Source organism: Cetorhinus maximus, chromosome 27, assembly GCF_964194155.1.
Source record: "Cetorhinus maximus chromosome 27, sCetMax3.hap1.1, whole genome shotgun sequence".
NCBI classification, from domain to species: domain Eukaryota; kingdom Metazoa; phylum Chordata; class Chondrichthyes; order Lamniformes; family Cetorhinidae; genus Cetorhinus; species Cetorhinus maximus.
In genome coordinates this window covers 11,647,516-11,672,662 of record NC_135905.1, presented here as the reverse complement: position 1 = coordinate 11,672,662, position 25,147 = coordinate 11,647,516, and the positions used below count along the sequence as shown (strand labels likewise).

Below are 25,147 nucleotides of genomic sequence, written 5' to 3'. Positions count from 1 at the left end.
CGCTGCTGCAAAGGGCATTTGCATCTGTCTGCTCATCTTTACATCCATAGCAGGAAGATGTTCAGATGCGGCTTTCCTGGACACATTGAGGGAAGTCATGCATCTCAATCATGAAAGTTCCATGAATGAGCAATGTGGAGCATCTTTGACCCATGAAGGGAGTTGTTTGTAAATCCACTATAGTTTCAGATCTGGTCAGTGAGGTGGGGAAAATGACGAAGGATCTGATACAGAAAGAAAGCAGGAACTACAATGTCATGGCAGAGGAAGGGGAGAAGTACGGCATGTCAATCACAAGTTGATAAGTTTCTTTGAATTTGAGTTTGACTCTGTGTGATAGGTGCCTGGGGCCAGATAGTATATCTCAGGAGTCGAATCTTCCTCGCTTTTACTGCAGAAAGTGAGCTGCTGTTCATTAAAAGTTCTTTCAGTCAGTCCTTAGTGAAAATTGGAACTATCTACAAAGTGATTTCCAATGGATGATATTTTTCAGAAGATAGCCAGACAATTGACAGTGGGGAGAAGAGAAGAATGGAAAAGAGTATTCCATTCTGCAATTCTTACAGTAATGCTGTGGCTGTCTTTTCCTGTGAAGCACATATACCGAATATTGCCCATCAAAAAGACATAGCCCAATTTTGTCAGCTGGGACAAAGCTTTGTCTTGCTGACACTCTTGACATCCATTGATCCTGGCAGAGGCCGGAATTTCCCGGCTCTATCGCGGTGGGGGTGGGGCTGTAAAATGCGGCGAGCCATTCTAAACTCCGTTGGCTTCGGCAGGACTGTAAAACCCCACCGGTGTAAAATTCCGCCCAGAGCCTTTCATGTCAACTGATGAGGGAGACTTGTGGAGTGGCAACGGTACGAGAGAGGGCTTTCTGCACTGAGTGCCGAGTGTGAATAGCAGCACACTAAAGCTTATGGTCTCCAATGGTTCCCGCTATCAAAATGACAAACACTTGAGCTCTTCAGCTAATGCCATGGTTGGTATTCCGTTGCCTAGGCGACCACCGAGTTCAGTACATGAAAAGCTGTCAGAGCTAATAGGAGCGGCATACCAGACTTTATCTAAATTAGGCGGATTCTGTGAATGTGAGCACAATCTGTGGTGTTGTTTATTTTTCAAAAGGCAAAATAAAGAACGAAGCTTTGATTTGCTAATGTCAGGCGGATCTGAATTTCTGTGAAATGGCTTTTCTTATCTCCATCATAAGCATGAAGGGAAAGTCGATTAACCAGCCTCGTGGGTTCTTTTATGCAAACTCACTGCCCTCAAACGTTTCATCACAAAATATAAAAAAACCAGCCAGGGCCTCTTGCTGAAGTAATCCTCCCTGACAAATGATGTCCAAAATAGTGCAAAAATGGCACTTTACAGTGCCAAAGACCATGTCCTGACCCACTGGGAGAGGAAATTTAAGCAGCCAATACAGACCAAAGATTACAGAAGAAATGTGAGGCTGCAGGGATCTTTACAATCACTCCATTATTTTCTCTGAGCAGTCCAGTGTACAAATGCTCAGGATGCATTTAATCTCTTGTGTCCTTCAGATTTACAAAAGAATACTTTCCCAGTTACTTGGAGTGCTCTTATATACCTATGTGAAATGCTGCATATCACCCATGCTTTAATAGAGCAAAGGGTTTAGAATGAAACACCTGATCCAAACAGTGTGTCCTTTGCAAAGAGATAGTCCAGCAGGCTGTCAACTGGCTGTCAATGTTGAAGGGCTGTATGTCTTGCAAGGCTGTTGCTTTTAATGATCCAAGTCCTGTCAGTATTACCGCAAACAACTCGACATGGCAAGAGGACCATCACATTTCCCCTGTCAACCAGAAGCACTAAACTCCTGGATCTCGCTTTCCCTTCTCTCCTCTCGGGTCTCTGGTTCTGGTTGTGACGACTCATTCACCATGTTTGTCTTATGTTTTCAGATGCATGTGTACTCACTGGGAATGACCATGTACTGGGCAGCAGACTATCAGCTTCCTGAGACACAGGTGAGAAGCCACAGGTTCCTGAGCTCTGAGTATGTATACGAGGAAAGTTGTAAATTGCACATTGATTTAAGCTCTTCCTCTATTTGCGGAACTAAACAACATGGATATACTCATGTAACTAAGCAAACCACACTGCCCCCACTGAGACTTGTCTCTTTTTCTATTCAGAACTGACCCCTGCCCATCACTGTGTGGGATTGTTTAAGGCTTATTCAATGCCTTGAGATGTCTTTGTCTCAACCATGGCGGGTGGGCATCACTGGTAAGGCCAGCATTTATTGACCAAACTTAATTGCCCTTGAGAAGGTAGCTCTGGGGTTCCTTCTTGAATATAACTGAGTGGCTTGCTAGGCCATGTCAGAGGGCAGTTAAGAGGCAATCACATTGCTGTGGGTCTTGGACTCTTAACTGCCACCTGAACAAGGGCAATTAGGGATGGAAAATAAATGCTGGCCTAGCCAGTGACGCCCACATCCCATGAATGAATAAAAAAAGACCAAATTTGGTAAGGAGAGCAGATTCTTCCCTTAAGGGACATTAGTGAAGCAAATTGGCTTTACGACAATCCAATGGTTACATGGTGACCATGACTGATGACTCTTATTCCAGTTTTATTAAATTTAATTTCATTACCTACTGAGGTGGGATTTGAACTCATATTACCTGATCATTTGCTTACTAGGATTACAAGTCCAACAACATAACCACTGTACTACCATAGCCTATACTTTCTGATGACACATAAGCCTAGAAATTACTGTTGGTAATGTTAGAAAGATAGAAAGAACTTGCTCTCCAAATAGTGCCGTGGGATCTTTGTGCCCATTGGAAAGGACAGATCGGGACCATTGGCAAACGTCTCATTTGGAAGATGGCACCTCTGACAGATTTTTTTAAAAGTTCATTCACAGGATATGGGTATCGCTGGCTAGGCCAGCAATTATTACCCATCAGTAATTGTCCTTGCGAATGTGGTGGTGAGCTGCCTTCTTGAACCGCTGCAGTCCGTGTGCTGTAGGCACACCCACAGTGCTGTTAGAGAGGGAGTTCTAGGAATTTGACCCAGCGACAGTGAAGGAACGATGATATAGTTCCAGATCAGGGTGGTGTGTGGTTTGGAGTGGAACTTGCAGGTGGTGGTGCTCCCATGCACCTACTGCCCATGCCCCTCTGAGTGAAAGTGACTGTGATTTTGGAAGTGCTATTGAAGAGGCCCTGGGAAGTTGCTGTAATGCACTTGTAGATGGTGCAACAGTTGCTCAGTTAGCAGATGAATGTTTAACGTTTTGTTTCACATTCCAGTGCCCATCATTTTAATCCATCATTAATTTGACTCTTAATCATTATTAAAACATTTACCACAGGCCTTGTAATCAGATTAGAAGCCCTGAGAGATTTGGCACAAGCCTGATTGTCACTATACCAGTTCCTGTTTGGCTATATCTCTAATTTGCTTCAAACTCATCTACATGAAACCAGGTCTGGACTGGTGAAATCACTCAACAACAAGAAGAAGAGCTTGCATTTATATAGTGCCCTTAATGTTGACCAAAATTCCAAGTACTGGAGAGGAGCAATTATCAAACAAAATTTGATTCCTAGCCACAAAAAGAGATTTTAGTTCAAGAGGTCGTCTTTAAGGTGGGTCTTAAAGGAGGATATAGAGGGCTATGAAGGGAATTCCAGAGCTTTAGAGCCTTGATAGCAGAAGGTAAGTCTTGTTGAACTGGGAGCCGGTCACAGGAAATAGGAAATAAAAGCAGGTGTAGGCCATTCGGCCCATTGAGCCTGCTCCAACATTCAACTAGATCATGGTTGATCTCTCACCTCAACGCCATTTTCCTGCACGACCTCCATATCCCTTGTTATTTTTAGTATCTAGAAATTTACTGATTTCTGCTTTGAATATACTCAGTGACTGAGCCTCCACAGCCCGGTGGGGTAGAGAATTCCAAAGATTCGCCACCCTCTGAGTGAAGAAATTCCTCTTCATCTCGGTCCTAAATGCCCTAACCCCTTATTCTGAGACTGTGTCCTCTGGTCCTTCCTACGTCCACCACGTTGAGACCTCTCAGAATTTTGTATGCTGGGTGAATAGAACTTGGTGCATGATAGGATACGGGCAGCAGAGAGCTGGGTGAATTTAAGTTTACGGAGGGTAGAATGTGGGAGGTGGCGAAGAGAGCATTAGCCAAATGTAGAGATAACAAAGATTTGGATGAGGGTTTCAGCAGCAGATGAGCTAAGGCTGGAGTGAAATTGGACGACACTACAGCGGTGGAAGTAGGCAGTCTTAGTGATGGTGTGGATATGTGGTTAGAAGCTCATTTTGAGATCAGATGTGACATCAAGACTGCGAAGAGTCTGGTTTGTCTTCAGACAGTTGCCATGGAGAGGAATGGGCTCAGTGGCTGTGGAATGGAGTTTGTGGTGTGGACTGAAAACGATGGTTTTAGTTTTTCAGTATTTAATTTGAAGAAATACCTGCTCGTCCAGTACTACTTAAGAATGAAAGGAATGGATGTCAGACTGACAATTTGGAGAGAGTGAAGTGCTCAAGGAAGGAGGAGGTCTTATGGTGCACCGGTAGAGTCTCTGTCTCTGAGCCAGAAGCTCTGGGTTCAAGGCTCACTTCAGGATTTGATGGCCACAGAAGCTGTGTTCATAATGCAGCCAAACAGGTTGATCATCAGCCTGTAAATCTTTCCAATATGCCCAATGGCAGGCAGTAAGAGTAGGGGGAGTTTCTTGGTCAGCCAGACTGCAGAAGGTGATGGCAAGTAACTGCAGTGCTTTGCCAAGCATAATCATGGATCAATGCAAGTCCATGGTTGCTGATGCCCTCTTAGGACACAGTACCTGGAGGAGGTAGAAGAGAACTGGGTGTTGTCAATGTACATATGGAAAGTGATGTTGCATTTTCAGATGGTGTTGTCAACTGATAGCATGTGGATGAGAAATGAGCAAGGATAGATTCCAGGGAGACTCCTGAGCTAAGGGTACAGGAGTGGGAAAATAAGCTATTGCAGATGATTCTCTAGCTATGACTGGATAGAGAGGAATGGAATGACGTGTGGGGTATCTGGCCCTGCTGGACAACAGAGGAGAGGTGTTGGAGGAGGCTGGTGTGGTCAGCCATGTTAAAAGGCTGTGGACAGATTGAGAAGGACAAGGAGGGATAGTTTTCCACAATTGCAGTCAAACAGGATGTTATTTGTGACTTTGTAAGGGCTGCTTCACTGAATGTTGTGGGGCAGAAACCTGATTAGATGAGTTGCTGCAAAGACTGGCTCTGGACAGCAAATAGCATAACACGGAAACCTGGCTCAGGCCCAAGCATTTTTTTCCGTGAACTCGATTTAGTGTGTGTTTTGAATGCACAAAGCATCATAATGAGAAAAGTGCCTTTTTGCCTGAGTGAACAAATGGAATACAAATCAGCTCTGCTTTCAGCCCTGCACATCTCTGTGTTTACTCAACTGTTCGCAAACTCATCTTCTGCCGACATGTCTGACTTATACCAGCTGTGTGAACGTATTCTCACCCCCTGATCCTCTGATGTATTAAATTATTATAGTTTTCAATTCAACACTCTCACTTTCTCAATCTCTCCCCTCCATAATATCTCCCGTGATTGTACTGGTTAAATTGAAAGCTAAATCAAGCTGGGTCTTCTGCACAGTCTACCCAACCAAAACCTAATGTTCTACGAGCTTTCACATCTTTTCGTGTCACTACTGTTTTCGGATCTCTCACATCCACCTGAGAGGGCAGGTGAGTCTTGGCTTAATATCTCATCCATAAGCCAGTGCCTCCAACAGTGCAGCCCTCCTTCAGTATTGCACTGGAGTGTCAGCCTGGATTAGGTGCTCTTGAACCCACAGCTTTCTGACTCAAATCAGAATGCTACCAACTTAGCCAAGACTGGCACAGTCAAGCTAGCAACCCTTCGAAAAATCCTAAATCTTCTATTGGCAGCAACATCTGTTTTGGGGTACCACATGTATTACCTCCCCATGACTTTCACCCCTGTAGGGCTATTGTTCCTCTCACTAAGCAGCTTTTCTCAGTTATTTCCTCCTGAGATGTGTTATGATCCAAAGTGCACTGCACAAAAATCAGTGGGCAGGATTTTGCCCTTGGCAGGGGGTGCTCGGTGGTGGGGGGCGGGCATAGGCTGGTCAAGAAGCCGGCTGCCACCTGCGATCGGCTCGGCACCGCGATTTCACGCGGGTGGGCCGATTAAAGCCCGCCAAACGTGGATCGCGAGCGGCAGCGCTGAGCGTTGCCTGTGCGGACGGGCTTGGGGGAGGGGGGGGGAGGAGGAGGATGATTGGGCCCAGCGCACAGTTCGCGCATGCACGAGAAAGAGCGTGGAGTTGCCTCAGGGAGATTGGAGCGTTGTGTAGGAAAATAAAGAGAATAAAAATTTAATAAAACATGTCCCCTCATATGACCCTGTCACGTGAGCTGGGACATGTTTTTAATTCCAAAAATAAAGTTGTTATTTAATGTTTATTTGCTTTAGGAAACCTCATCCCGCCCGTGGATGAGGGTTTCCTAAAAAACGCAAAGGCCGCTTGGCCTTTTCGCCTGCCCCCCGCCAGCCGTAAGGTTGGACAAGCAGCGTAAATTTGAATTTAATTAGATTGTTAATGGTCTCCATAGGCTTTTTAATTATCGGCGGGTGTGCAGCCGACTCTGGTGTGTGCCGGCTGAACGAAACATTGCGAGACTGCGCGGTGATGTCACGACGCCCCTGACATCATCACGCGTCATTTTACGCTCAGGTTTGTCGGGCGTGTGCCCGCACGCCAAGCGTAATATTCTGCCCGATGTATTTATGTGAGGAGAGCATCTACATTTGTCCAGAATTAATCCCCTTGTATTCGCACATCCTCTTTCCTTTGTCCTTGGAGCATACGAACACTTGGAAATGATGGTTAGGTAAATGCCACGCGGCCCACCAAAACCTGCCCCATCTCCTGATGCCGGGAGCGTCCTGATTATACACCCGCCCCCACCCATCAGCAGTCACATGATCTCCTGGGAGAGTCAGAAAAAGAGGGTCATAACCCAAAGGCAATTTGGGAAAAATTCACCTGCCTTTTCCAAGAGGCGATCTCCAACGCTGTTTGAAAAATATAACCAACCAGAGCCATTTCTTCTGTATCAAACGCTGCCCTTCAGATGGCAGTGCCCAACTATTGGCACGGCCAAGTCATCTTTCCCACCATGCCTCTCGCTTGCTTTCGCTCTTCACTCCCCCTCAAACCGATTGGCGGTTGGGTTTAGTTCTTCAGAATGACCATGCCAGAGATGGACACATTAGTCTTGTTTTTCCCTCTGGGTTACAGCTGAAATTATTTAGTTAGCCTGGAAACTGAATGACTATGAGAGAGCCCTCACTAATATCAAATTTGCCCACAGAATTTGGATACCCCTATTGGTGCGATTTAGCGCGATGTCATTGAAACGTTTCTGAACCACACACACGTGGGTGGCGGTTTCTCCATCCCCACATGCTCGGGGCCGGAGTTTCTGGCCCCCCCCCCCCCCACCCCCCTCCAATGGCTGGTTTCCACTGCGCCATTCAAAAACCAGTGGCCAAACCCCAGCTGGAGTGAGAGCCGTTGTTTGACCCCAAGCTCGACTGTGATACTCCTCCCACGGTCGAGTAGCCTGTTGACGCTCAGAACCGAGATTCCCGTCCCAGCGGCGGCGTTCCAGCCGAGGTTTCGGAGGGCGGCCTGTGCCACCAGCTTCAGCAAGGCCCGGGAGAGACATGTCGAACGGCAGAGCTGTGCCGGTTGTTGTAAATCGCGAGCAGCAACTGCTCCGTCCCTGAGGGGCTGCTCAGAAACCAAACCTAATGCGTGTAGGGTTCACGTCTCCCTCTCTCTCAGGAGGGAATTGGATATATACTTGGAGAGGAAAAGATGCCAACCTGTGGGGAAAGAGCAGGCGAGTGCGGCTAACTGGATGTCTTTTTCAAAGAGTTGGCACATGCACTATGGCTTCTCTCTGTGATGGTTGGAATTTGACACAGAGGCAGTGGGTCCCGCACTCCCGGCTTAAAAGTTGGGGTTGAGTCCTCCTCCGCTTGGCTGGGTCATCCCCGCACCGATTTCACGGCCACTGGGCTGTTACTTGGCTCAGGATTGGACTTCCGGCCCCACCCCGGAGGGAGTCCTGCCTCTGAAGGTTTCTGGCCAATCGATCGGCTCTAGCCCCACCGGGAGTGGGAGCCGCTGCTCAGACTGCAGGCACTCCTCATCGCGAGGGAGCCGCGTTGCTGGACAGGCGGGTAAGCCTGGGGTTTCACCAGGGCCAGGCTAGCGGGCTGGGTTTGGCAGGGCACGCACGGAGTGGGCGTCAACTACCTTGGGGTGCCCGCCACTGGGCACAAGGTGCCAAACATGGAGGACACCCCCCCCCCCCCCCCCACCCCCGTAACCCGCTGCCAAGCGTGGACACCACCTGCCGTCTAGTGATGGCAGCAAGAGGCCCTGAATTGGCCATTAATTGGCCACTTGAGGGCTTCAGTTGGCCCAAGGGTGGGAGGTGACAGGTACAGCGCTGCTGCCATGGCACCCAATTTAATGAACACCACCCTCCCCCAACCCCCGCCACCGCACCCCCCAACCCGCCACAGCTGGCTGCTAGGGGATCAGGGCCGTAAAATTCATGCTACAATCCTTCCATTAAAATGGAATTTTTGCAGGGAATCGCATTGTCTCATCGGAAGAGTCACAGGGATTTTTTTAAAGCAAAGGTTTTGAAGTGTGTAATTGTCAAGAATAAAAGATCCCCTTAACTGCCTGTCATTAGCGAACTGAAGATCATCAGATCAAGTCCGACGGTAACCTCAGGACTCTTCAGGGTTGCTTCACGGTGAAGGTAAGGCTTGCGTTTTGGGTCTTCTGTCTTCTCACTCAGTCTTTTCTGTTGTGCCCTTGACAGCCGGTCCAGCTTGGAGGCCGATTGAACCACCTCCTGCTGAGTATGTGTGAAGACCTTCCGCACAGGAGAGTGTCCTTGGAGACCATCCTAAGCACCTGCGAAACACACCGGCAGAACTCAGGGCTGCCCCCAACAAGCTCGTGCCTAAGAAAACTCGCTCAACTGGTGCTGCGGAGCACAGCAGAGGTCAGTAATGTGAAATCAGTGCTTTGCCCTTATCCTTGTGTGGCCAACTGCACCCTGCCCGAATCCAGCAATTGAATTGCGCTGAGACCTGGACTGTTCGGTGGCACATTCTAATTATCTTACAAAATTGGCGTGATCTGTATTGGGTTATATAATTAAAACTGAAACCCAGAGGTTTGATTTAATTAGTGTAATCTCTGAGTACAGTATGTGGATGCTCTTTGTAAAACATTACTGCTACTATGAAATTATTTCCTCCTTATTTACACTGTGTGTTTACAACAGCAGTTTTGCTGATGTGCTGGGATTATGTGCAGGATTTGGTTGGGAGACAGAGGTCAGGACTGTCTCCGAGTGCTGACCCCTCACCACCCCCGCCCAGGGGGGAAGCAGTCACTCATTGTCATTTTCACTGGGATGCCCCCTTAATTGACCTGGAAATGGGCTCGCATTGAGGACGGTGGGTGAGCTTTCGAAGCTGGGAGGCCCAATCAGAGGCCTTCTAGCTTGAGAGGAGCAGCAGGACTCAATGGAAGATAAGCAGGAGAGAGGGAACTTCAACGTGGAGACGCCCTCTTGCCAACTTTAAAAAAAAATCTTGGGTTAAAAAATGGATCTTGCAGCCAGGACACCAAGGGGTGGCTTGGGGGTGGAGGGGAGGGGGAGGTGGGCCCCTCTACAGGGTGCCCGGTGGCAAGTAGGGAGGGCCTCTAGGCTTGGCTGGAGCACGGGTCCTCTGGCCTGTTATATTGTGAATATAATGAATATGAATGAATATAATAGAATATTGTGAGCAATTTTGGGCCCCGTATCTCAGGAAGGATGTGCTGCCCCTGGAGGGGGTCCACAGGAGGTTCACGAGAACGATCCCAGGAATGAAAGGCTTAACATATGAGGAACGTTTGAGGACTCTGGGCCTATACTCGATGGAGTTTAGAAGGATGAGGGGGGATCTGATTGAAACTTACAGAATACTGAAAGGCCTGGATAGAGTGGACGTGGGGAAGATGTTTCCATTAGTAGGAGGGACTAAGACCCGAGGGCACAGCCTCAGAGTAAAGGGAAGACCTTTTAGAACAGAGATGAGGAGAAACTTCTTTAGCCAGAGGGTGGTGAGTCTATGGAATTCATTGCCACAGAAGGCTGTGGAGGCCAGGTCATTGAGTGTATTTAAAACCGAGATAGATAGGTTCTTGATTGGTAAGGGGATCAAAGGTTATGGGGAGAAGGCGGGAGAATGGGGTTGAGAAACTTATCAGCCATGATTGAATGGCGGAGCAGACTCAATGGGCTGAATGGCCTAATTTCTGCTCCTATGTCTTATGGTCTGTTCCGGGCACCAGCTTCCAGGCACCTAAACTGGGTCGTGCCACGTGTGGCAGCCTGGAGTCCAACTGGAAAATCCCAGGCAGCCACCTTTAATTGGTCTCAATAGGCCCATAATGAGTCATGTCAGCTACCTGTTACATGAGAGTGTGGGTAGCCCTGCTGTGTGAAAGCACCCCCCCACAGTGTCCCCCAGCCACCACTCCCACCCCCACCGCCCCCACCCTCACCCACCGTCCCACCATCCCACCTCCCCAAAAATGACCTGGAGGCGGGTGGGAACTGGGCCCTGCCTGTCTCCACTCTAGGCCCTGGTGGGACCCGAAAACCTATCCCTAAATCTCAGCCACAGATTCCACCCTGTTATGAGAAACCAGTAATACGTTTAAACTGCTTGGCTTGGCTCGTCTTCCCAACAGCTGGTCCGAGGTCACTATAGGCCGGCTATAAGCCTGCCCACCCATGGCTTGATGACCCCTTCGCTGCAGGCAGAAATTGGGGCTGTGGGTGGCGTTGGAGATGGTGAAGAGAAAAATTAGTGGTCAGGTCAGGACAAGGGGAAAGAAAAGTTGTGTTGTTATAATCACCCCTTCCCCACTTTCATGCAGCTAGAGGTGAGTACAGTTCATCTGTGCTGAGGGCAGGGTCCCAACTGCTTTGGAGAGGCAACAAGCCTAAATATCTCCGCCTTTCTCTCCTCCTCTAAGATGCTCCTTCAATCCTCTCTCTTTAACCAAGCTTTTGATCACTTGTTCTAGAACCTCCTTATGCGGCTTGGTGTCAAATTTTGTCTCGTAGCACTCCTATGAAGCCACTTGGGACATCTTACTATGTTAAAGATGCGATGTAAATGCAAGTTGTTGTTGTTAGGTGGGTTTAGATTACAGAAGCATCATCCCTCTGCCTTCAGGAGAAGCAGAAGAAAGGCTCGCGTTTATATAGCGCCTCTCACGACCATTGGGAATCTCAAAATGCTTTACGACCAATGAAGTGCTTTTTGAAGTGTAGTCACAGTTGTATTGCAGGAAATGGGGCAGCTCTACGGGCATTGGTTGTTTCCCTACTGCCCACCGACCCACCCCCACCCAATCAGTACTTTGTCCAATTAGCTACTGTTTGTGAGCCTTGGCAATGAGTGTTCATGGTTGTGAGGTTAAATCCTGCCATGGTGCAACTTGAATGCGTTATATCCAAAAACATTGATGAAATGGTGGTGAAAAAAATTTGCCGTGAATAGTGCTGGATTGTAAAAACCTATCTAGCTCACCATACCCTTTCAGGAAGGGAACTTGTTACCCCTGGCCCTTAACTCTAGTCTGTTATATATTGTTGCCTCTCAGTTTGAGGAAAAGGAAGACTGGCACTTATATAATGCCTTTCAAAACTTCACAACAACCCCACTGATGAAAGGTCATCGACTTGAAATGTTAACTTGGTTTCAGTCCCTACAGATGCTGCCAGACTTGCTGAGAATTTCCAGCATTTTCACTTTTAGTTCAGGTATCCAGCATCTGCAGTATTTTACTTTTGTGTAAGGTAACTATTGAATTCATTGTTTTCATTCATTCAATCAAAAGCAACAGGTCAGGATCTTAAGCTAAGTGGTAGGGCCATAAAAGAGGAAAGATTAAGAGAAACATAAAGATTTATTGCAAGTTGGTTGCTGTTAGGCCTTGGAATATCACCCAGTTGAGCATGCTTCAGTTCTTTATTGGTCCTTGGGATGCGGATGTCTCTGGTGAGCCCAGCATTTATTGCCCATCCCTAATTACCCTTGAGAAGATGGTGGTGAGCTGTCTTCTTGAACCGCTGCAGTCCATGTGGTGTAGCTGCTGTTGGGAAGGGAGTCCTAGGATTTTGACCCAGCAACAATGAAGGAACGGCAATATAGTTTCAAAAGTTGTGTGCCTTGCAGGGTTGTTCAGTATTGGCGAAAGCTGATCCATGTAATTCACAACAAGGGCTACCAGACGGTAATGAGAAATGAGAACACTGGTCAGCTTTCACCTGCCCAGACAACGCTGAGGGTATCTGTAGAGAGCAGGGGTCACACTTGGAATTGTCTGGCTTTTATGGATGAGTAACACAGCAGGTGGTGCGTTTATCCACTGAACCACCGGGAGAAGAGATCATTAAAATATTCTCTAGTAGTTTACATCATTGCAAAGGGGCAACACAATAGTCTCATGGCTGGCACCTCAGCACCACCACGATGGAAAATAGCTGACCAGACAAGCCTTTTTCCCAGTCTCCTAACAAGTAGATTTAACAACTTAACAGATAAAAAGTGGATTAGAATCTTTCTTTGGGTTTTTCGAGAAGGTAGCTCAATCGAGTGAGAATTGGGCTCAGGGCCAGCAAGCCTTGGATTCAGATCCTGGCAAGTCTCACACAGCCTTCCCATTTTCTGAGGTGCGTCTAGGGAGAAAACTGACAACTGCAAGAATCAGACAGGAACTCTTGCGTGCTTGGCAGTGAAACCGGAGTCAGCACTGCATTCAGTTGGCATTCTAACCCGAATAATTTAAAAAAACCCCACCATCCCATCTTCACGATGCGGTTCTCAGTATCACATTACACTTTCTATTAAGTGCAGTGACCGCGCTGACTGCCTTAAGCACTTTCTGCTCAGTTGAATTCACGCAGCCAGCCACAGCGCCCTGCAGTTTACCAGCTGCGGAGGGGGATGGGTTACCCTTCTTAACAGCTTCTGAGCATTAGCAATTCCAACATGAGTCTTCCAAATGCAACTTTCTTCAATCTAAAGAGCCTAGTGCACGGCTAACATCACATCAAAGTGAAAGCCCTCCAATAAAACCCTCATTAATGATACATTTGTTGTCTTCCTGTGTACCATCTGTGACGCCAAATCACAAGCTCAATAGTTAATGGAGTGCGCTGCCAACAAGCTGCTAACACCATCTTGACTCATTATTGCTGCAAGGATTTGTCAAATCCCACACGTGGGGGTCTCCAGGTCCCTTTCTCCTGAGAGTTGGGAGTGTTGTCAGTTAATTATAGAAGAGTTTGCAGAAAAATTTGGAAAAGAGTGCAAGATGTGTTTTCAGGAAGGAAAAAGTTGCTTGCTGGAACTGCTTGTTTTCTGGTATTTGATAAATGAAAGCCTCGAACTCACCCTTTAAGGTGATGCAAAGCCATGAAAGGGGCACTGATTGCCAGTTTCCCCAGTGGCAAGCTGATAAACCATTGATTAGTGAATTTTATGAAATCCCAAACTGGAGTAAGGTGTATCTGAGCATTAGCTTGGGCATTGCTCTGTGTGCCTGCATGCCATTGTAATGTATAGGTGCTCAGTAGAGCAAGGGTTAACGTGGGACTGGAGAATAGCACCACCCACGGTATGACGTATAGTGTCACATGGTAATAGACTTGGAGAACAGTCTGGAAGGAACCTGCACCAGGCATGGCAGTAACTGGGATCTTTACGTATTTGAGGATTACCAATAAGTGGTTCACATTTAAACATACAAGTCTCAAATGAGGCACCAAATGAGCCCATAACACAACAGGCATTAAAAAGTGTTTCCTCTTGTGGGTAAGACAAGAACTAGGGGGCACTGTTTTAAAATTAGGGGTCGCCCTGATAGGACAGAGATGAGGAGAAATGTTTTCACTGAGGGTTGTGCAACTTTGGAACTCTCTGCCTCAGAAGGTGGTGAAGGTGGTGGAGGCGGGGTCAGTGAATATTTTAAAGGCAGAGGTAGCTAGATTCTTGTTAGACTACCGGGGATAGATGAGAATGTGGAGCTCGAAGCACAAACAGATCAGCTATGATCCTATTGAACGGCAGAGCAGGCTCGAGGGTCAAATGGTCTACTCCTGCCCCTATGTTCGTATGTTGGTATGTCCGTCACTTGGTGGCATCTCATGGTAACTGCTGTGGCAGCACATGGAAGAAAAGTTTTAGGCAGCAGTAATAATAACATCCATTATTTTCTCACGTCCTTCTTTCTCATACTTCAGTTTGGTGCTACTGTCTTCCTTTTTCAGCCTTTTTATATTCAATGCATGCCATGAATGACAGATACAATTTTAACCCTCTCGCAGACGCTGACTGACATTTAAATCCCAATAAGCCGCACTCTGGCTTGTTTCGTGTCCAAGTAATATAATTGAAAACGTTCAGCATTTTGTGACTGAAAAAACAGATCAAATCATTTCTGCATTACTTGGCCATTGACACAAGTTGCTGAAACTTGGCATTCCATGACACACTCTCAATAACCCCATTTACCCTACAGCCCCTCCCTCTTGGATCTCCTTATCTCAAACTTTGTCTTCACCATTCAGTTCGAGTTGGAGCCGGGTTTCAGGCCTCGGTCAGTCCCGTTGTATAAATTACAACACAAAAGAGTCCACTCAGCCTGTCAATTCAATCCATGTCACTCTCCATTGAAGCAAATAGTGCTAATCACACCTTACCCATTCTGTTCCCACATCACTTTTATCTCCTTTATTTTTATTCAGCTGTGCAATCTAAACTTCAACGTTATCTTTTTTACTGCCTCCTGGAAGTGAATTCCACAGCCTCTCAACTCCCGGCAGAAGCAAATTATACTTGCTCACTGATCTACGTTTAATCTCATATCTCTGGCCTCCATTCTAAACCCTTAATTGTTGAAAACAGGCTGGTTCTATCTCCCCTGCCGGATCCTTTCATAATATTAAACACGTCTATCCCATTGCCCCTTAATTTGCATTGTTCTGATGAAGAAAGCCCCAGTTGTTCCAGTCTTTCTTTATACCAGCAGCATCTGAGTGAATCCATGTTTTTCCAAAGTCTCAATATCACTCCTGTGGTTTGGAGCCCAATACATGTACAGTACCCTAACTAAAGTCTTTTATGATTTGATATAGGCTCATTATTTTCTCTTGTGATATAAGTAAGAATTCTATTCGTTTTTTTTTGATGACCTTATCAACCTGAGGTGTTGCTTTAATTAGCATACTGTGGATTGTTCCCCCAAATCTCTCTCATCATCCACCATAGTGGAAGAGTACAGTCACTGGTGTTGTACCAAAAAGGTTTACCTTCCTCTTACGCTGATATTGAATTATTTCTGACTCTTTCTAACCTGTTTCCACTTTATCGCTCTCCCTTTGCAGCTTCCTCTGACCTTATAAAAAATTAACTTATTTTGCTATTTTGGTATCTAATGCAAATTTTGACATTATATCCCCTAAGCCTACATCCAAAGCAAAGGGCTTGCATTTATACAACACCTTTCAAAATCGCAGAGCTTCTCAAAGCACTTTAAAGCTAATTAAATATTTTAAAAATATAGCGAAGGTTGTAATGTGACAAAACACAGCAGCCAAATTGTGCACAGAAAGCTCCCACAAAAAGCACTGAGATAGAAGAGCAGGTAATCTGTATCAGTGATGCTGGCTGAGGGATAATTATCAGATAAGACACTGTGAGAGCTGCTCTTCTTCGAATCGTGCCATGAGACCTTCTTAATCGAAGAGGGCAGATGGTATCTCAGTTTAACATCTTGTCCAACAGTGCGGTGCTCCAATCAAATTTAAGCCTGGAATATGTGCTCAAACCTCGGAACCCACTGTCCACAGTGAACAGAACTGACCCCAGAGCTGAACCCTGTTGGATGCCTTTATCCGCTTTCAACCATACTAAAAAGCTGCCCTTAAATCCTCTTCTGTTTTCTTCATTCTAACCAATTTTAATCAAGGTTGCTGATTTCTCCGGTTCCCTAACCCTTAATTTTCCCCAAATAATCTTCCATGTGGCATCATGTCAAAGGATTTCCAAAAGTCCTTGAACACTGCATCCACTTCAATTCCCACACTGTATCTCCTCGAAGAATTCTTTGAGGATTATCAAGCGTTTCTGTCCTTTTTGAAAATCTAGGCTGGCTACTTTTAACTATTTAGAAAACTCCATATTTGGCAATTGAATCATTAATTACAAAGGTGTAACATTTTCCTGTGCCTGTAATTACCCAAATTAGCTCTATCTCCCTTTTTAAAAATACCTGCTACATTGTGCGGTCTGCAGTTCTCTGACACACACCCACACCCAGCATAGCCCTGAGAAATGTGCCAGGAATTTCCTTGATCATTTTTCCAATTAAGCTGGTGTAAACGCGGTGGAAAATTGGCAGAAACCCCAATTGTGCATGCGCATGGGTTATCCACTAAATTTATGGTGGTTGATCAGGAGAATCCTGGAGGAGAATCCTAGTGGTAAAACTGTTAGAGCCTTTGCAACTTCCCTCATGACCCTAAAATGTGTCTATTGGGTTCTGGCACCTGCTCTCTGTTTAGCTTAATGAACTTCCTAGAATTTTCAATTTGCCATCAGAATATTGCTCATCCTACCTTTCAAGGTGCATTTCCTTTCTGATATGCTCCTTAGTAAAGATCAAGGAAAATACTTATTAAAAACCTCTGCCATTGTTTGAACACCTACATCTACAGATCGACATTCCTTTCATCTCAGGGGTCCCAGTTTGCTTTAAAAATTTATCATTTTACTGATGTCCTTTTGAAATTCGTTACTGCTCCTTTTGACGTTTCTTTGAATTTGTTTCCTCTTACCCCCACGCTTCCCTTATTCTCCACTTACTTTCTCATATGCCCCTTTAGTTTTTAACATCTCACAGTGCCGATAAGCCACCTTCTTCAAGGTCACCTGGCTACGAACCACTTCATTTATTATTTGGGACATCCCAAAATGACTAGTGGCTTGCTTTCTTTTGGAATGGAATTTGCTTAATCTAAAGCATCGCAGTCTCATTCGAGAAAAGATCTCATTGTCGCCCCATGGAGGAATCGCCTGGGGTCAGTTTGCCCTGTAATGCTTGCCACCTTGGGAACCAGTCCAGGCCCCACCTTGCCTTAACCTACGTTCCAAGGAAACTGGAGGCACTGACTCAAATCTGCTCATTGGCATGACAGCAAGTCTACTGGGCCGACCAACTGTCTCTGGATTTATTTTAAGATTAGGCCTGTAACGAACAGTGTGTGAAAGAGTTTCAGAATGCAATATTTTCCAAAATAACAGGTTCGTTCATTCTGTATCGAGAAAGACAGCCGATTGCCCTTGGCTTACCACCCCTCCAGGGTTGCCTTAGACTCTTCAGGACTTAAAGAATAATCTCCAGACAAGGGAAGAGTCATAAGGGCATTAAGTGTTCTTTTCTTTTTAATTCTCTGTGAATGGTTTTATTTACTAGTTTTAACAATATTGGATGCAGGAAAAAGGTTTTTGACTGATCATCAAGAATCATTTAAGCAGGCAATAAACCGCTTTCCAATTGGTGTGGGAAGGCTGCGTATGATGAATATGGACAAGTTGGGTGACCAATGGCTGGAGTGTGGAGGCGGGGCAGTTAGAGGCATAAGTTAGAGTTGAGGCAGAAGCCCCAGGTTCCAGTCCCACTTCAGGACTTGATGGCCACAGGTGACCTGTTCCAGGAAAAATGACCCATGGAAAACAGACATAACCATGTGCTTCATATGTCTCGTGTTTCAAGATGCAGGAAGTTGTTTAAGTCTATCATTTTTTTTACATAGAAACAGGTCATTTGGAGATGACCTAGGCTGGCATTTATGCTCCATCTGTGCCTCGTCCCACACCTCTTCATCTCATCCGATCAGCATCTTCTCCTATTCTTTCTCCCTCATGTGTGACAACGTTAGGAATGCAGGTACCTATGAGAGTAAATCAGGACAGGCTTCAGAGTGAATTGACAGCAGGTGATGCTCATTGAAGCCTATACTTAAGAGCTGGGTTTTTCCCCAATAGCGGGGGTTGTCTTCTGGACAGGAAAGTATCCAGAAGGGAAGAGTGAAAACTGGTACTTGTACTGAACTATAGCTTGACAGTAAAACCATTGTGGTTCACAGAATGTGTTCTGCTACCTGATTCAGTAAATGGATATCCACCTAGTAGACAATGTGTTTATATAGCTTGCCCTTAAATGCACTTATGCTATTTGCTTTAACTCCTTGTGATAGTGAGCTCCTCATTCTTCCCACTCTTTGAGTAAAGTCGTTTTGCCTGAACTCATGATTGTAGGTACTATCTTATATTTGTGGACCCTAATGTTGCTGTTACCTCTAAAACGACTTCCTGCCACCTTCTCATTCTGTCCCATGATGGTACCAGTCGTAAGCAAGTTTGGGGAGGGAGGAGGGTCCAGGGTGTTCAAACACCCCTGAAATTTCAATAATTTGGTTGATTGGCAGTACGGCCTGGAGATCGGAAGGTAACAGCCCCTAAGGGCGGACTGCAGAGACGGAGGCCCATTGTTCAAGGATAATGTGAAGTGCAAGGGAAAAGATTCCTCCTCCTGGCCCACAAGCAGTGCTAGGAAATCACTCACTTACTGGATGTGGCTGTTCCTGCGTCCCTTCAGCTGCTGGCTTTCCTGGGGCCTGGAAACATCAAACTGAAGAGCCTGCTAACATCTGAGACGTGTAGCCTCATGAATACGTGGCTCAAAGACTGCTGTGGAAGAAGTGGGTTCTGGATTGTGGGGCACCAGCACCAGTACTGGGGAAAGTGGGGGCTGTACCGTTGTGATGGTTGTTATGATATGCCAGGAGGTATTTGCCAGGCTGACCAAATCTCAAAGGGAAACTTGGCCATGCTATCACAATCATTTTGCAATTTGTATTTATTAAGAGAAGGTATGTACACTGAATTCAGAAATAAAGAATCCACTACCACCTTTGGAGATTTTAAAGATTAAATTAAAACATTTATTAACAAAAGAAAAGTTAAACACACAGGATTACAGTTATACAGTTAAATTTAGTCTTATAACAGCTCCCAAAAGATTTTTACTTAATGATTTAACACAACAGTTGGTAAAAGCTGAGTTATTTAAAATCCCAGAGGGAAACTTTAAACAACTGTCATAACCTATGTTTTCAACTGGTATGTTTGAGATGCAGGTTGGAATTCAGAAATGAAACCACAAAGCCTCCAGAGGCTTTTTTAATATAAATTAAATTGAACATTTATTAATTTTACAAGGTATTAAGCACATACACATCTACAAATTACTACCATAATAACTATTAAGCAAATCCCCAAATTAATCACTCCCAGGTAAATATCTTCACCAAGGCAACAACAACCCATAGACTTAATCAGACACCAGGCAAAGCACATTTTATCTTACGAATTCAAAATGAGGTTCCTTTCAATTTGTTTCCTTTGCAGACAGTTGTAGGCTTACAGGTGGGCTTAGATCTCACATGTCTCTGACTTGCACACACAAACCCCTCTCAGGTTATTCCTAGCCTTCCCTTTGAATGTAAATTCTCATTGTATCGCCAGGCACTTTGAATTCGCCTCTTCTAACAATAAAACCCCTTTCATAGTACCAATTTTATTAGTAATATAAACATATTGCTTGGTCTCTGCTAGCTAGGTGCAATAATTCACCCCCAGTCTTTGAATGGTTTGAATGGTTGAATGCACCCTTTAACTTTCTGTTTACATCTCAAAACTACTATACATCATAGCACCCAGACTAGATGGCTTTAATCCAGTTAAAACACACACACTCACGCCCAAAGACACAGACCCTACTACAAGTCCAATTTAAAATAATTTCCAATTACATTATATACATTAATATCTCTTCATGACACTTAACTAGACTCCCAGTTACACACCCCTTTCAGGCAACAGTCCAAATAGATTCTTAATCTATAAAAACATCCACCAATATTGTCATAAACTCCCACTGTTGTTATAAGGGAGATATTTCACAGCTTCTCCCTCCCTCTCACTCGACAATGGAGCTCCAAGGCTTTTAATAAAGCCTCGCACTCTGGAGCAAACCAACGCTTCTGTAGGGTGGCTAGAGGCTGCTTTCTCATAGGTCTATTTCGTACAGTCCACCTCTCAAGATCTTACAGCTTGCCATCTTTCTTTAAATATATTTTCTCCCTTTTGATCTGTAAATCCCATTGCTTTGGGAGTTATTTTTCCCAGAGTATAAAAACCTTTCATGTTGTCTTTATGGCCAGCACTTCTGGGGAAAAATAAACTTAATAACTTTGCCTTATTCATCTTGCCAGCTGTAAACATCTTATTACATCCCTTTGAAAATATAACAATTTCTCAACTTATCTACAAATACAAATTCCATTCACGCTGTATCTGCTGAGACTTCATCTTAGCTCACCCATTTCTATTTCAAAATGCCTGTTTTACACTTAACCCCTTTGATGATTCAGATCTTGCAGTATGACCATCTTTGGTTTAATTAAATTAATCACACACACACAAGCCTGCTTCAGTACCCCATAGTAATATTAGGGAAAAAATGATATTGCCTTTACACAGCCTACAATTGAACCACTGGCTAGGACCAGTGTCCTTGCGAACCACATAGCTAAGGAAGTAGAGAGGGTTTTAAACTAAATAGTGGGGGCAAGGGATCAAATGTGGAAAGATGTGTTAAATCAAAGAGTAGAGACAAGGTAAGAGAGGAAAATAGTATTATGGGAAGTGAGGGTTGGAGAATAGCAGCAAGCGACAGAGAGAAAAAACCTGAGAATGCACAAAGTATCAAGACTGGATGTTACAAAGATAACAAGACTAAACTAAAGGCCCTGTATCTGAATGCGCATAGCATTCATAACAAAGTTAACAAATTGATAGTGCACATTGAAGGAAATAAATATTATCTGATAGACATTACAGAGACCTGGCTGCGAGATGACAGGGACTGGGTCCTGATTATTGAGGGGTATATACCCTTCAAGAAGAATAGGAAGTTAGGTAAAGGTGGAGGGGTAGCACTGTTAATCAAGGATGGCATTTGTGCAATAGGTAGAGATGATCTTCGTTCAGGAGATCAGGATGTAGAGTTGATTTGGGTGCAGATGACAAATAGTAGGGGAAAAAAGTCACCTGTGGGAGTGGTCTATAGCCCCATAACAGTAACCACAATATAGTACAAAGTATACCAGAAAAAATATTGGGTGCTTGTGATAAAGGGATGGTAATAATCATGGGTGACTTTAACCTACATATAAAATGGAAAAATCAGATTGGCAGTAGTAGCCTGGATAAAGAGTTCGCAGAATGTTTTCGTGATAGTTTGTTAGAGCAGCACATTCTGGAATCAACCAGGGAGTAGATTATATTAGACTCAGTATTGTGTAATGTGACAGGATTAATAATGACCCCAGAATAAAGGCACCCCTAGGTAGCAGTGACCACAATATGATTGAATTTTACATCCAGTTTGAAAGGGAGAAGAGTGGGTCTAAGACTAGTATTTTAAACTTAAATAGGGGCAACTATGTGGGCATGAAAGCTGAGCTAGCTGAAGTGAACTGGGACACTAGGCTAGGAGCTAAATCAATAGAGAAACAGTAGCAGACATTTAAGGGGATATTTCAAGATACTCAGAATAAGTATATTCCTACTATAAAGAAAAGTTCTAAAGGGAGAACCCACCACCCATGGTTAACTAAAGAAGTTAGGAAAAGCATCAATCTTAAGGAAACAGCATACAACTGCACAAAGATGAGTGGCAGGACAGATGATTGGTCAAAATATGAAGAACAGCAGAGAATGACTAAAAGGTTAATCAGGAGAAAGAAATTAGAGTATGAGAGAAAGCTAGCTAGAAATATAAAAACAGATAAGAAGAGTTTGTACAGGTATTTAAACAGGGATAGAGTATGTAAAGTGAGTGTTGGTCCTCTAGAGAGTGAGAATGGGGAGTTAATAGTAGATAATGAAGAAATGGCGGATGAAATGAACAATTATTTTGCTTCTGTCTTTACTATCGAGGATAGAAAAAACATTCCAATAATAGCTGTAAATCAGGAGGTGGAAGGGAGAGAGGAACTTGGTGAAATTACAATCACTGGGGGAGTGGTACTGAGCAAACTGATGAATCTGCCAGCTGACACGTCTCTGGGTCCAGATGGACTTCATCCTAAAGTCTTCAAAGAGGCAGCTAATGAGGTAGTAGATGTGTTGGTGTTAACTTTCCAAAATTCCCTAGATTCTGGAAAGGTTCCATCAGACTGGAAAGTAGCAAATATAACCCCTCTATTCAAGACGGGAGGGAAGCAGAAAACAGGAAACTATAGGCCAGTTAGCCTGACGTTTGTCATGAGGAAGGTGTTAGAATCGATCATTAACAAGGTTATAGTTGGGCACTTAGAAAAGCTCAAGGAAACCGAGAAGAGCCAGCAAGGTTTTGTGAAAGGGAAACCATGTTTAACCAATTTATTAGAGCTTTTTGAAGGTGTAACATGTGCAGTGGATAGAGGGGAGCCTGTAGATGTACTGTACTTGGATTTCCAGAAAGCATTTGATAAGGTGCCACATCAAAGGTTATTATGGAAAATAAAAGCTCATAGCATAAGGGGTAACATATTAACCTGGATAGAAGATTGGCCGGCTGGCAGAAAACAGAGTATGCATAAATCAGTCTTTGTCTGATTGGCAGGATGTGGTGAGTGGGGTTCTGCAGGGGTGTGTCCTGGGGCCCCAACTTTTTACAAGTTACATCAATGACTTAGATGAGGGGAGCGAAGACATGGTAGCTAAATTTGCAGATGACACAAAGATAGGTAGGAAAGTATGTTGTGAAGAAGACATAAGGAATTTGCAGACAGATACAAATAAGTTGAGTGAGTGGGCAAAAATCTGGCAGATGGAGCATAATGTGGAAAATTTGAAGTTGTTCACATTGTCAGGAAGAGTTAAAAAGCAGAGTATCACTTAAACGGAGAACGACTACAGAGTTCCGAGGTGCAGAGGGATCTAGGTGTTCTTGTGGATCAGTCACAAAAAGTTAGTATGCAGCTATAGCATGTAATCAAGAAGGCTAATGGAACGCTATCCTTTATTACAAGAAAAATTGAACATAAAAGTAAGGATGTTTCAGTTATACACGGCATTGTTGATACTACATCTCGAGTACTGTGTGCAGTTTTGGTCTCCTTATTTGAGCAAGGATGTAAATGCATTGGAGGCAGTTCAGAGGAGGTTTACTAGATTGATACCCGAAATGAGCGGGTTGTTTTATGAAGGTAGGTTGGACAGACTGGGCTTGTTTCCACTGGAGTTTAGAAGTGTGAGGGGTGACTTGATTTGAAGTATATAAGATCTTGAATGGTCTTGACAAGGTGGACGTAGATATGATGTTTCCTCTTGTGGGCGAGTCCAGAACTGGGGGCACTGTTTTAAAATTAGGGGTCACCCTTATAGGAGAATTTTTTCCTCTCAGAGGGTCGTGTGACTTTGGAACTCTCTGCCTCAGGAGGCGGTGGAGGTGGGGTCACTGAATATTTTTAAGGCAGAGGTAGATAGATTCTTAACAAAAATAAGAATACCTGGAAAATCTCAGCAGGTCTGGCAGCATCTGCGGAGAGGAACAGTTAACATTTCGAGTCCGTATGACTCTTCAACAGAACTAAGTAAAAATAGAAAAGAGGTGAAATATAAGCTGGTCTAAGGGGGGTGGGACAGGTAGAGCTTGATAGAGGGCCAGTGATAGGTGGAGATAGCCAAAAGATGTTATAGACAAAAGGACAAAGAGGTGTTGAAGGTGGTGATATTATCTAAGTAACGTGCTAATTAAGGGTAGAAAGCAGGACAAGATAGATACTTGTTAGGCAAGGGAATCAAAGGTTATCGGGGGTAGATGGGATTGTAGAACTCGAAATACAAACGGATCAGCCATGGTCTTATTGAATGGCGGAGCAGGCTTGAGGGGCCGAATGGCCTCCTATTTGTTATGCTCGTAAACATGAAGGAGACAAGTTGGGAGTGAGTTTCATAGTTTTAAGAATTTAACATCCATGCCCCCTGTCCCTATCCCACCCGAACTGGTGGGTTCAAGTCCCACTGCCCCTCCGCACTCTGTTGTGTTTCTAGTGAAATGTTGAAGTTGGTGGTGCACCCTTTTCCAGGCTGATGTTTCACCATTTTTAAAATTGAGGCTTGGATTAGAGACTGAATCACTTGCAATGCTACAGGAGTAAGCTGTAGCCAGTATACTATGGTATAAAAGACCTAATAGCCCACTTATTCATGAGCTTACACTGCATATCTGCAATAAATTGCCCTGCAACTAAAGCTTTTAAAGTGCCCCTAGTTACAAATCCTAATTTCCTGAAGCCTGCACACATTAAGGAGACACGACCTGAAGCTGATTTAGTGCCATTGGATATAAACTTAGAAAGGCAACCTGTGTGAGTGACGGGAAATCAATTTAAAGGAGTGTTATTTGAACATTAGCTGGTGTCCTCAACTTTTGAATAACCCATTGCTGCCACTTACTGTCACACATGAAAAATTAGCCCTTGGGCAAGGTATTAGAGGATGAATGACAGCTGCCAAAGCATAAACCATGTGAGTGAGTGCCTTCAGGAAAGGAGGAATGGAAGCAGACAGGGAAAATGGTAATTGGCTTTTGGATCCCAGATCAGTACTGTCAGCGGTGCTGCCTTTCAGGTGAGACATTAAACTGAGGCTCCATTTGCCTACTCAGGAGTATATAAAAGATCCCATGGCACTATATCAAAGAGGAGCGGGGGAGTTATCCCTGGTGTCCTCGAGCAATATTTATCCCTCAATCAACATCACTAAATCAGATTATCGGGTCATTATTACATTGCTGTTTGTGGGAGCTTGC

General features: G+C 44.6%; 2 protein-coding genes across 5 annotated transcripts in view; one reads left to right on the top strand and one right to left on the bottom strand.

Annotated features, from left to right (window-relative positions):
- ptpn20 (protein tyrosine phosphatase non-receptor type 20) overlaps positions 1-25,147 on the top strand; it is a 336,983-nt gene that overhangs the window by 38,029 nt on the left and 273,807 nt on the right. For all 4 annotated transcript variants that reach the window (XM_078530719.1, XM_078530716.1, XM_078530715.1 and 1 more), the window contains 2 exons: positions 1,938-2,003; positions 8,967-9,152. In XM_078530719.1, coding sequence (XP_078386845.1) covers positions 1,938-2,003; positions 8,967-9,152 — 252 coding nt within the window. The remainder of the gene's footprint in view (positions 1-1,937; positions 2,004-8,966; positions 9,153-25,147) is intronic.
- The window catches only part of mapk8a (mitogen-activated protein kinase 8a), a 485,513-nt gene that overhangs the window by 186,561 nt on the left and 273,805 nt on the right, over positions 1-25,147 (bottom strand). The window lies entirely within an intron of this gene.